We start from the raw sequence: 13,276 nt of genomic DNA, 5'->3' as shown, positions 1-13,276 counted from the left end.
TCAATCTGCAAATGCCAACAGACTGGCTGAGTTTCTCCAGCATTCTCTGATAACTGTCTGGAATGGCTAGTCAAGCGGGCATTGTTTTTCGTTATCCAGTAATGTTTTATACCCGAAGAACTCACTAATGTAGGTCTTTATTTTACTTCAAATTTTAAATCAGTTTGCTACATTTTTTAAAAGAAAGATGCTTTATCCTTTATATATGATCAGCAAATTTCCAGTAACCCTGCAGGTGAATTGGAGAAATCTGTAGACTGGTTTAATAGGTTCAAGTTTGGTCTGTTAGAAATTTTGAATATGTTGCAGCATCGTAAAATCTTAAGAGCACAGGAGGGCACCGGAAAACTAGAGTACCAGTTGGATTAAATCAGTTTTAGCTTGTTCCTCTTGCCTTTGCATTTATTTTATAAAAGTGCAAAGAGAATTTGTCTTTCTAACTAATCATTTTAGAGTCCTGAGTTTAATGACTTCCTTTTGAATGCAGTTGAGCTTTGAACTGTCTCTACAGTATTTTTTTTCAAATATTGCTGGCAACGTGTGGATATTTGGCTCTGGTTATTTGAGCTTTTTTCAATAGCTAAATAATTAACAGGTGATATGAAAGTTGCAGCTGCTGGAAAATAATATTGTGATAAATTACATTCAATGAAAATTTAATATATACATCTGGGTATGTTAAACTGGTTTGGTCAAATAAAGAACTGTAAGCCAGTGGTGTTATTAAAAGCTAAAGGCAATTTGTAATTAAAAATGGCTAGAAGTTAGAATTATTCCAAACAATTAATAAATTTGAAGTAATCTCATTTTGAAAATTTCTAATTGCAATGTGCAACATAGATTATCTTAATTTTTAATTGTGGAGTATTTTGCTCCTCCAGATGCATGATGAAACATTACACAGCTGACTGCACAGGAATGGGAGAGACAAATGTATTCCATCTTTCAGTTAAAGCAAGAGTAAGTTAGAGAATTTTTGATGTCCACAATAGAAATAATTGTGAAGGAACATAGTTCGGCTTCAAGTAAGCTTTATTTATACATGATTGCAATCTGGTGATACCTTGACTTTTTTTTAAAACAACCTGTTTGGATATGTTCTGAGATACTGACGTAGCCATGTGGTAGATTATGGAGCTGCCTTTATTGTCTGTTGGCTCCAAACAGTAGCCAGTTTTGACTGGAGTGCCGATTGGTTTGCATTTTGCCCAAGTAAACATTGCTCATTGTGAAGTTACTTGGTGATGACTAACTGTTGGAACATTCAGTACTCATGCACAACAATCCTATTTGTGCTGTACAGTGAGAAATAGGGATGCTTCATTTTCCTTGGCACAGAGTCGAGTTGTAGCTTCCCAATGGAGCCCAGTTAAACTTGGTTGACTTGGTACAGGTGAGAATTTGAGCCAGTGCTTGAAGTTTGTAATCTTTATTTTCAAACAAAAAGCGTCCTCTCAGTGGCTTGAGACCACTCAGAAGTGCCGGAATTCCTTTTATAACATTTCACAAAAAATTTAACATGTTCTATGTTAACAGCTCCAAAACTAGCATTCGAAGGCAAAACACCAGTCATCAATGCAATAAAGCATTTTTAAATTTGCTCGCTCTTAAACGTGAGCATCAGCATTTATGCCATACTTACCTTTTTTGAGCAGAATGTGAGTCACTGTAAACTGCTGCAGTCCTCTTTCTGTACATCACTCACAGTGCTGTTAGGGAGGGAATTCTAGCATGAAGAAATGATCTAATAGCTGCAATTTGGTACTGTATGACTTAGTGGGGAAACTTTTGTAGGTGGTGTTCCCAAGTGCTTGGTGCCCTGTCCTTCTGGGTGATGGAGTTTGTGCACTGTTAAAGGTGCTTTTAATTAATTGCTGCAGTGCTTTTTTTTAAATCTTACACAGTGTGCACTGCTAATGTTGGAAGGAAGAAGAATTTTTAAGGTGCTGTGTGTGTTGCTGTTCCAACAGGCTGCTTAGGCTGGCACTGAACTGAACTGATTAAGTATTGTTTGAACTGCACTAATCCATGTAATAGAGAGTGATTCATTGCATTTCTGATTTATGCTTTGTAAATGGTGGGCAGATTTTGGAGTCAGCAGCGAATTACTAACCATAGAACTCCCAATCTCTGACCACTTAATAGCCCCATTACTGATTATATCTGTGAAATAAAATCAAGAACTGCAGATGCTGGAAATCTGAAATAGAAATTGCTGGTGAAATTCAACATCTGGCAGCATCTGTGGAAAGAGAAAGCAATGTTAATGTTAAATGTGGTTTCTCTCCTCAATTTGCCAGATATGCTGTATTTCTCCAGCAACCTTTTTGTTTTTGTTCTGTTTTTGTGTCTAGTTAAGTTCCTGGTCAGTCGTAACAAACATTCGCTTTAAAGTGTGCACATGTGCAGCTACTCAGATTCCACACGTGGCAGTTGGCACACTGATGCCATCTGCAGCATTGACTTCTGGTTCTGGAAGTAGCTTTTGTGTATAGATTTCAAAGGTTTGCTCAGAGAAAAGAAATCCAGCAGGAACATGGGTAGTAACCCCTATAAGGTGGAGAGTAGCTAGCATTGATAATGCCTTTGAATGTCAAGGGAAAGTGATCAGATGTTCTCTTTTTTGCTGCTGGGCATTGCCCACTACTTAAGTAACATTTTTGCTGCACATCAGCTGAAGCATGGATGATGTGAAACACTGCATGTGATGCTGTATATCTGAGAAGTGATAAATAGTGCTGAATATTATGTAATCATTAGCAAGCATCCTGACTTTTTTTGATCTTAGGCTGAGACATAAGTCATTGAGGACTTTTCTCAAGGGCACTATGCTGAGGGGCTTGTGCAGCAATATCAAGTGTTTTGGATGATTGGCCTTTGATAATATCAGCCAGCTTCCTTTTTGTGATAGTATGAGTCCCTGCAGGAAAGTGTTTGTTTTATTTTCCCCTCAATCCCTATTGACTTTAGTTTTGCTAGGACTCATTGATCACACACTTTGTGCCTTGATATCAAAGGCAGTCAGTATCACTTTGACTCTGTGACGGTCTTGTTAACCTTTTTTGGACCAATGTTATAATGAGGTCAGGAGGTGAACAGCCCTGGCAGAGCCCAAACTAAAAATTTGAACAAATGCCATTAGATTGCACTTCCATCACATTTTTCCATCAAGTTTAGTTACTTAGACTATAATGTTTAAATGACAATATTTATGTATAAAATTAGACATATTTATCTGAACAGTCATGTCCTTATTCTGCTTTACTGTACATGTCCTTGTTATATTAATGTTTTGAATGTCAGTGTTGTTGCTACTGTTATTGCAGTATATGTGTTTGTAGGACTAGGGTTGTTATGGAGCTGTTCATTGCAGCAAGTAACATAAATTTACTGGCTGGTAACCACTAAGACTTGAGCCTCATTCCATTGACTCGAAATTAGCCAAAAATGTTGAACATTTTACATTATTGTACCTTTTAAACTCCAAAGCCGCCGAATGTAGGCAGCCTGCGCGAAAAGCTTCACCTGGCAGACTAACCTTGGAGTATGAATTGGGGGCTTCTTACTTTATTAGCACATGATCACCTGGAAAATGCGATAGTAGAGACCAACCATTAGATACAATCACTTGGGCAATGGGGCTGTAGCTTGAAAGAAAATTGTCCAAACATTGTCGAACCACGTTCTTTCACCTAGAATCCACTATGTCAGAGTCATCCTTTGGATTAGGTGGCTAATTAGTGAGACAGTATGTGACATGCCAGCTAATCCTCTGGGCTTTTAAGAATGAATTTTCTCTGTAAACTAGCAGAAGTAATGCTGTATTGAAGAAGCAAGCTCCTGTGTAGATGTCTTACTTGCATGCTCTCAACCAAACAGTTGCTATCCACAGAAACACAGATCAATCTTCAAACTACCTCTTTAAACCCAGAAGGATCACTGGGTTCAACCTGAAGCCAAGTTACCATTCTTCAAGAACCGAATACCCTTGACGTTCTAGGATTTAAATTACTTAATATATCCTCCCACTGAAATGTTGAAGGGTAAATAACTTTGTTCTGCTGACATGTACGAAATTAGGTGCAATGTTGCGCCATGGGTGCCTCTGTCTTGCAGACAAAATGTGGTAATCTAATTATACTCCGCTCTGTAAATGTTGAACTACGGCTAAAAAGATATGGAACGGTGTAGAGTGGCGATTGAGAAGTGAGGAGCTGTCTAGTCGTAAACACTGTTTTTGGGTGGCTGATGCTTTCTTGTTCCTAATGTTAGGTGATTAAGTAATGTACTATCACTGACTATGGGGAAGTAAAAAAATTGTATCTTGCATACATGACTAACTGTAATCTATATGAATGGAGGACAGCTCCCTTATTGGAGAGCATCACTTGACATGGCTCCGCAAGCCCTGCGAAGATTAAGTGATCCTCCAGAAGCTTATACTCGCTTAAATAAACTGTGGCTGTTCCCAGAAGTCGGCGTTTATATCAAGTGTGTAGGAATTTCCTAAAAGTGAACACCACACCTGTCTTTTTAATTTATTTGTGCGTGTGTAAGTTGATACATTTTTCTATTATTTTACCTGGATAAGATTAATTCTCTCTCAAAAACAAGAAACGTGTGTTGTTAGACACTTGCTGAATTGGCAATTTTTTATATTACTAAACTATCACAGTCAAAAAGGAGTGGGTAGACAGGAGCGTTCTCCTACATCTCATTTCAGGTCAGCCATGATCTCATTGAATGGTGGAACAGGGTTGAGGGGCTGAAATGGCCTATTCCTGTTCCTGTGTTCCTTTCTGATTGTAATACTAGCTTCTAAAATCAAACATGTCTTAGATTATTGGATATGAACATTTTCACCGTAGGCTCGTCAGCGTTCCAGTGAGATAAATTAGTATATCAAGTCAGGTTTTTGATTACTTGTAATGGATTTACACAACAAATGTTAATTTTTTTGGACTGAGTTTAACGTTTGCCTGTTAATCATGAGAGTTAACTGAATTAATTGGCCATTCTATTTGAATATAAATGTTTGCTAGAATTTTGCTTGAGCTCAAAATGCTTAGTTGAACAGGATGGAGCTACATTATTTTGTAGCTTGCTCTGTGATTAATGTTAACATGTTTATTGTACTCTGGATGTGTTTAATCTTGGGCACGTGAACTACTGTTAAATAGTTCACACAACCAAATATTGTATTGGACACAGATATCATGTGAGTGTTTGTTTAATTTTTAAAAAATACTTAAAGTAATTCTGCTTTTGTTGCCTAGAGGTAAGTACGAAAGTAATATTTGGTGTAAATTTTGACCGAAAAAATATTTAAAATAACCAAGTGGTGATATATGAAACTCTTCGGACATAATTCAGACAGCTTCTGAGTAAGCTTAACATTTCTGTTAAACTGAACTGAGTATCAAAAAACACTGCTGGGCTACAAGTTTTGCTTAACTCTTTGTTAAATATCAAGACGTGAAAAACATCGAGCATGGATATCCCAACAAACTTTTTTTCGTAAGAAAAGTACATAATGTGTTTATCAGTGGTATGTATAGTGATAAGACAGCTCTCTAACTCCAGAAGGAGAATTATTATGACAAAGTAAAACTGGACGTGTTCGTTTCCACTGTTTTGATGCCATGAAACCAGAGGGAGTGCAGCACATCCCCTTTAAGTTTATGCTTCAATCATTAAATCCAATGGTGATCTCTATAGCCTTGACCCACTAAGGGGAAAAAAAAACTCTTAAGGAAAATAAGTGTTTCTTGATATGTTGATTGTTTAGTGGAGCAATGTAGGAAAGAAAAAAAGTTTAAAAACTTGGGATTTAACATTTCTATGTAGGCTTTTTGTATAACATCTTAATTGGAAAATCTGTTACCTATCTGGTAGAATTCTGCTATTGTGAGTTTTGCAAAAACAATTTCAATGATTTTCAGAATTTAGCAGCTGATGTGATTGCTAACATAATTAGATTATTGCAGGCTGTTGGTAACATTTGTCTTTAAAGGAAAACATTGTGCTATGGACAGGAAAATCCAAGAAATGGGAACAGTGGAATTTGATGTAGTTGAAATAAAAGCAATTAAAAATACTACTGATACTTACTGACAAAGGCAAAATTTTGCAAAGATTTACTAATTCTCCAAATGTAACATGAAATTGAAGATTTCCTCTTTGTTTTTCAGGTACGGAATATACAGCCAAATAAAGACATGAGCCTTGCTAGTAATCGTAGCCTAGCAGAACAGAATCTGGAATATCACCCCAAATTGGACTGTTTGAAAATCCAATTAATTAGGAAATATCAAGAACTACAGACACTATTTGAAGCATATCAAATGAGGAAGTCAAAATTAGGTAATCTGTTCTCTCGTTGTATGTAGTAAGCATTAGTTTGAATTTTTGATTCTTTTGTTTCTACTCTTTTTTTTTTACATACAGACATACACAGAATGCATTTCTCACGAGTACTGCAGTCCGTAATAGAACCATACAAGTATACAGCATGGAAACTGGCCCTTTGGAACAATTTGCCCATGCTGCCCAGTGTTCACAATTAAACTCGGCCCATTTGCCTGCATTTGGTTCCTTTCTCTCCAATCCTATCCAATCCATGTACCTGTCTAATTGTTTCTTACATACGAAAGGGTCCTCGGGGACAATTTTGTTATCTTCCCCTCTCCCCTTAAAGCTATACCCTCTCTAGTTCTTGTCTCACCTACCATAGTGAAAAGCTGTTGGCTGTCTACCTTATTCATGCCTCTCGTGATTTTATAAACCTCTTATAAGGTCTCTTTCTCTCTCTCCTCCCCACCCGTCTCCTGTGCTCCAGAGGAAGAAGTCCCAGCTTATCCATTCTCTCCTTTATAACTGAACTTCCAGACCAAGTAGCATCCCAGTAAATGTTTTCTGCACGCTTCAAGTTTAATAATATCCTTTTATGGGTATGGCAAACAAAACTGCATGCTGTAATCCAAAAGTGCCTCACCACTGTCTTGTACAGCTGCAACAAGACGTTTCAACTCCTATACTCAGTGCTCTGACTGATGAAAGCAAGCATGTTGAATAAACAGTGTCAATCACTATAAGTCATTTGCCATAATAATGAATTCTTTGTTCAGTACTATTGAACAATGTCTTCTGACTTTCCTTGAACAGTGCCACAGGAGTTTGTGTATTGATGGAAAACATTATTATGCATAACCAGGCTAAGCTAGCTGTGAATAACATTTCGAATCAAATGTGTGCTAATTTAAAAGAAATGAAAAATTCCTTGTAAAGAAAATCTTAACAAATACTCTTGAATCCTACTCCCTCACCTCTATTATATGGAACAAAATTTTCAGAATTATTTGATCTGTTAATCCTTGGATTTGGATTGAATTGCTGTGGTTTTACAGCCTTCTTTCAAGGAAGATGTTAAACTTCAGACTTAATTCCTTCACCTGCATTGAATCTCTTTTTGGTTTCTTTCTCTGAATTAATTTTCATTATTTAAGTGAAGTGTGCGTCTTGGATTTTAACAATATGTGAGAAGTCTGTGTATTTGTTTTGTGGTGTTTTCCAGTGATGTGAATACCAAAATGAAGACTGAGCTGGGGCACTCATTGTTCTTTTTCAGTCTTTGCTTATTTATTTATCTTCTTCAACTCATCAGAAAAAAAAATTGATAATAAGGTGTAGGAGAGGAAGTTGTGAGGGGGTCATAAGGAAACCACTAGACCATATAGCTGGGTTAAATCATTGGGCAGAAACCTGGCAAATGGATATTGTTGAAGAATGTGAAATTTTCCATTTTTGAAGGAAAAATGTAAAAAGGCGCTATCTAAAGGATAACATTACAGAGCTCAATGGCAAGAGGATTCATGTCCAAGTACATGCATTCCTAAAGACTGTGTAGTTACAGCAAATAATCAGAAACAAATAAAATGTTGTTGTCCCCTGCAAGGCAATTTGAATACAAAAGCAGGAAGGTAATGCTTCAAGTACATAGGGCATTGGTAAGATCATCTGGAGTGCTGTATGACATTGGTGACCTTCATTTTAAGGAAGAATGTAAATGTATTGGTTGAAGTTTTGGGAAGGTTTGCTTGGCAAATACCTAAAATGAGTGGGTTGTCTTGTGTGGAAAAGTGAAACAACAGACTGGGCTTATATCTGCTGGAATTTTAGAATGTAAACTAACTTGAAACATGCAAGATTTTGAGGCATCTTGACAAGATGGATTGAAGTGATGGTCCGTATTATGGGAAATATAGAATGCTGTTCTAGGTCGCAATTTCAAAATAGGGGGTCTCCCATTTAAGACAGTTGGAAAACAAATTGATTTCTGAGAAGTGCACCCTTTTAAGAGTGTGGAAGTGCAGCTTGAATCATTTTAAGGCAGAGATAGTAGATCCTTGAAACAAAAGGGTGAACAGTTATTAGGAAGAGGTGGGAATTTGGATTTGAGGTTACAGTCGTATCAACCATGATCTTATTAAATAGCAGAACAGGTTTGAGGGCTCATATGCCTACTCCTTCTGATTCACACGTTTGTATTTGAATGTTGTTCAATTTCTGTCTTTGTTCTTTTTGATTTTGTTGTTAGCTAGTGCTCAACAATACTGCACAATTTTTCAAGCAGGAAATGTCTTAATTGCATCTAGTAGATACACATCTTAGTCCCTGTCACTTTGTAAAGAGCCACAATGTGCATAAATAGCATAGTATGTTATATGTTAAATGGAGAAGGTTAACTGCCTTGTTTTAGTTTGAATATTCCTAGTTATGAAGAAGGAAAATATTATTATGATTCTTTACTCAGGAGGAAGCTTACTGATTGCCCGAATTTATTAAATGGCAGCAGTAGCCACCAACTTCTCCCTGACCCACCAGTGCTGAATTTGTCTATCAGACGTACTAAGAACTGCTGATGCTGGAGTCAGATAACAGTGTGGAGCTGGAGGAACGCAGCAGGCCAGGCAGCATCAGAGGAGCAGGAAAGTTGACCTTTCCTGACATGAAACATCAACTTTCCTGCTCCTCTGATGCTGCCTGGTCTGCTGTGTTCCTCCAGCTCCACACTATTATTTCTCTGAATTTGTCAATGTTTGGTAATATGCAGCAGAGAATAAGTAGTGACTTATAGAGTCATACAGCAGAGAAACAAACACCTTGGTTCAACTTGTCTGGGACAACCATGCGTCCCAATTTGACCTAGTCCCATTTGCCAGCATTTGGTCCATGTCCTTCTAGACCCTTCCTATTCATATACCAATCCAGATGCCTTTTTAAATGTTGCAATTGTACCAGCCTCCCCCACTTCCTCTGGCACCTCATTCCATACACGCACCACTCTTGGCATGAAAAAGTTATCCTTCAGGTCCTTCTTAAATTTTTTTTTCCCCCTCATCTTAAACCTGTGCTTTCTTGTTCTGGACTCCCTCGCTGAAAGAATAAGATCTTGGCTATTCAACGTATCGATGCCCCTCCTCATTTTTGTAAACCTCTATAAGGTCCTTCTTCAACCTGCAATACTCCAGGGAAATAGCCACAGCCTTTTCGGCCTCTTCCCTATAGCTCAAACCCTCCAATTCCAGCAAAATCCTTGTAAATCTTTTGTACACCATCTCCGGTTCAACAATATCCTTCCGATGGAAGGGGGACCAGAACTTAATGCAGTATTCTAAAATGGCCTTACCATTGTTCTGTAGAGCTGCAACATGACGTTCCCAACTCCTATTGTCAATATTCTGACTAACGAAGGCATTGAATGTCTTGGATATCACTGCTGTCGTATATCTCTGCAGCAACAGGAAGTACCAAAAGCACTAAATGTTTTCTCCCAAATCAGTTCGCCTGAATATGCTACAGTGAAAGAAACCACTTTATGTAATGGTTGAACAAATCCCTATTAGGTGTAGCCTACATAAAACTTAATAAAACAAGTTTAATGGGTGGCTCCAAAATCATTTGGCATTGTTTAGTCACTGCAAAGGTGTATACAAGTTTGTTTCATTTAAACAATGTCAAAGTGCAATATAAATCAAAGGAACTAACAAGTAATTGAATGTTCTATAAAAGAGCAAGTAACATAATGTGATAATAGCAAATGTCTCCAATGATCGTGATGCATATGCGCCACAATTGACTGGTTTGATTGCCAAGATGCAAGGAGCCTATGTTAATTTTACAAAAGAAATGTGAACTATTTGTAGGGTCAGAATGCTGTCAGCCTTTAAAATGACCTGAATAATGAGCTGTGTTGTGTGCTTCCATACTGTTGCAAACTAATATCTGCACTAGATTGTATTATTGAGGCCATTCTGTCTGTAGAAATGAGGCAGCATGATGCAAGGAAAATGAAAATATTACGTATTGCAATGTGTTACATGTAATTAAACAAAACCTAACTAATTTTTTTTTGAGTATACATGTATGCTCAAATCAAATTTTCAGGTTCAGATATCACATAAGTAACTAATACCTTTTAAAAGCTTATAGGATTAAGGGCAAGTTATTAAACACATTGGAAATTTTGGTAGTGATGATAATGGGTGTGCACTGAAAGGAGTTGATTTCTACACCAGGACATATAGTGGGACTTCAACCTTTTAATGACAGTTGAAACCAATTTTTTTGCAGGTGACATGTAGTGATTGTAAGTAAAAGGAAGGAGCATAGAATTACATGGAAATATTGGCAGATTTCAATGAGCAAAGCTGGGGTGAAGTATGAGAAGCATTTGCAATAGTTAAATCGGCAGCGCAAATAGATATAAATGGTTATGCTGCAGTTTTCATTATGGAAACATGTTTGCAGCGTGACCACTGAGAGTTGAATATCTAGAGGTATTCATTAATTTAGTAGGACAGTGAAAAAGGAGAAGGCGGTGGGAGGGCATTGTTAATAAAGGAGTATTCAGTGCAATAGTAAGAAACAATATTGGCTTGGAAAGTTTTATATGGAATCTTTATGGTTTGAGATAAGATACATCAAGAGGTGTAAACGTTTGTCGGAGAGTGTCAACAAACTCTCAATAGTAGTGAAGAGATGAGGGAAAGAATGGAACAAGAAATGAGAGCTGATAGGATTAGATATGTAATCAGTGTATGGTTTTAATTTACAAATAGGTTGGTCAAACCAAACTAATATCATGGAGGAGGATTTTCTGGATTGTGAATGTGATGGTGTTCAGACCAATATGTTGAGGAACCAAATAGAGTAGGCTATTCTAGACTGGCTAAGTGGTAATTCATTTTCTTATTGCAGTCTGGTATGTATTAATAATTCAGCTGAAGGAGTGAAATGTAATATTTTCAGATTTGCAGGTGGTTCTAAGCTTGGGAGGGTGAGCTCTGAGGAGGAGGCAGAGATGTTTGTGATTTAGACAAATTTACTGAGTTGGCAAACACATAGATGAAGTTACAATATAAAGTTATCAATTTTGGTACCAAAACAGGAAGACAAATTTTTGATTATGAATGGTTGATGGATTAGGAAAGATGGAGCTGCACTGAAACTTGGATGTCATTGTACATCAGTTGCTGAAAGTAAGCTTGCAGGTGTAGCTGGCAATAAGGGGGTGCAAATGGTATGCTGGCCTTCATAGCAAAAGGATTCCAGTACAGGAGCAGGGGTGTCTTGCTGTAATTATACAGGGCCTTCCCCGCACGCACACCGCTTTCTGCACTCTAAGGATGGTGAACCTGTGGAAATCTTTCCCACAGGAGGCTGTGAATATGTTCACAGAAGTAATTCTAAAATCTTTATATTTTAATGGCATCAAGAGGTGTGGGGGAAAACAATGATTATTGGTTCACGCTTGACCTTGTCTTAATTGAATACTTCTCAATACCTGTTGAAAAGGATACTGTGCACAAGATCAGTGTGTCCACTAGACAAAACAAGCAGCTCTTTTGTTAGCATCACTGGATCAACCTACCATTTAACTAGCAATAGAGCGGCATACAGTTGAGTACTGCACACGGGGGTGATGTGTCTAACTCTTGCTGGCACCCTTCTGTTTGAGAGATAATGGCACTGCAAATAGTCTAGTCTGATGGGTGTCATCTTATGGCGCGCCTTTGACAGCTGAAAAGGCCAGTTCTTGAGGGTCTGATTGTGCTGCAAGATGTAAACTGTCCTAGACAACATTTTACGTTCTTAGTGTCTGAATCTGAATCACACCGTCCACTTTATTCTTTTGTTGTACTTGGCTGAAAGATGATCTTCCAACCAAACGTTTGCTCTATCTCGAAGACTGCCCATGTGTGTTTACGTTACATTATCTGAATCCAACTCTGTTTCAGCTCATCTGCTGCTCACACTTTCAACCATGCCTTTTGTTAACTCAAGACTTGATGAATAGTCTTCTGGCTGCATTGACATTTTCAACCCTACTCTATCCAAATCTGAGACAGTATTTACTGTAAGACCTGTAAAGTTTAACATTTGATATTTGTTTTTGTGTAGCACTTTGGTAGATTTATCTTTTTGAAAATTGCTTTATGACACTTTATTATATATTCAACAAGGAGCCTCACAGAAGGTTAAATCGTAAGATAAGGGCCTGCAGTGTTGGAGATAGTATATTGGCATGGATGGGGAATTGGCTAATGGCCAAGATACAACAGCAAGTGGGGAAAAAGGGTGTATTTTTCAGGTTGGTGTCCTGTGACCAATGGGGTTCCAAAGGGATTGCTGCTGGGACTGCAACTGAACAATATTTCTTAATGATTTTGGAGGAAGGAAGCGAGTGTACTATAGCCAAGTTTGCAGACAACACAAAAATAGGTGTAAATACAGGGTTGTGAGAGGGAAACAAATAGTTTACAGAGAAATATTGATAGTTTGAGTAAGTGTGTAAAATCTTGGCAAATGGAGCATAAGGTGGGAAAATGCAAAGTTTTTATTTTGGAAGGGAGAACATAACTATTATTCAAATGAAAAAAAACTAGAGAATTGCAACACCGTGACTTGGAGCATCAAGCACAGAAAGCTAGCACATTGTGCAGCGGGTAGTCTGGAAGACTGATGGAATGTTCACGCTTATTTCAAGGGGATTGGAGGAGAAGAGTAGGGAAGTCTTATTGCAACTGTACAAGGTGCTGGCAAGGTCACATCTGGAGCACTGAGCAGTTTTGATACCCTAATTTAATGAAATATATCATTTCCTTTGGAGGCAGCTCAGAAGATTTCACTAGGACAATCCCTGGTATGGAGGGATTGTCTTATGAGCCAAGGCTAAACAATTTGGGGCCAAGCTTGCTGGAATTTAGATGAATGA

The 13,276-nt window shown here is 37.8% G+C and overlaps 1 protein-coding gene across 3 annotated transcripts in view; it reads left to right on the top strand.

The window, feature by feature from the left end:
- The window catches only part of LOC125464118 (vacuolar protein sorting-associated protein 37B-like), a 37,629-nt gene that overhangs the window by 6,407 nt on the left and 17,946 nt on the right, over positions 1-13,276 (top strand). For 2 of the 3 annotated variants that reach the window (XM_048556200.2, XM_059655065.1), the window contains 2 exons: positions 882-960; positions 6,192-6,363. In XM_048556200.2, coding sequence (XP_048412157.1) covers positions 886-960; positions 6,192-6,363 — 247 coding nt within the window. In that variant the 5' untranslated portion in view covers positions 882-885. The remainder of the gene's footprint in view (positions 1-881; positions 961-6,191; positions 6,364-13,276) is intronic. The other variant, XM_048556198.1, reaches the window with a different exon arrangement.

This window comes from Stegostoma tigrinum, chromosome 26 (assembly GCF_030684315.1).
Source record: "Stegostoma tigrinum isolate sSteTig4 chromosome 26, sSteTig4.hap1, whole genome shotgun sequence".
Lineage (NCBI taxonomy): Eukaryota > Metazoa > Chordata > Chondrichthyes > Orectolobiformes > Stegostomatidae > Stegostoma > Stegostoma tigrinum.
This window is presented reverse-complemented; position numbering and strand designations above follow the sequence as displayed.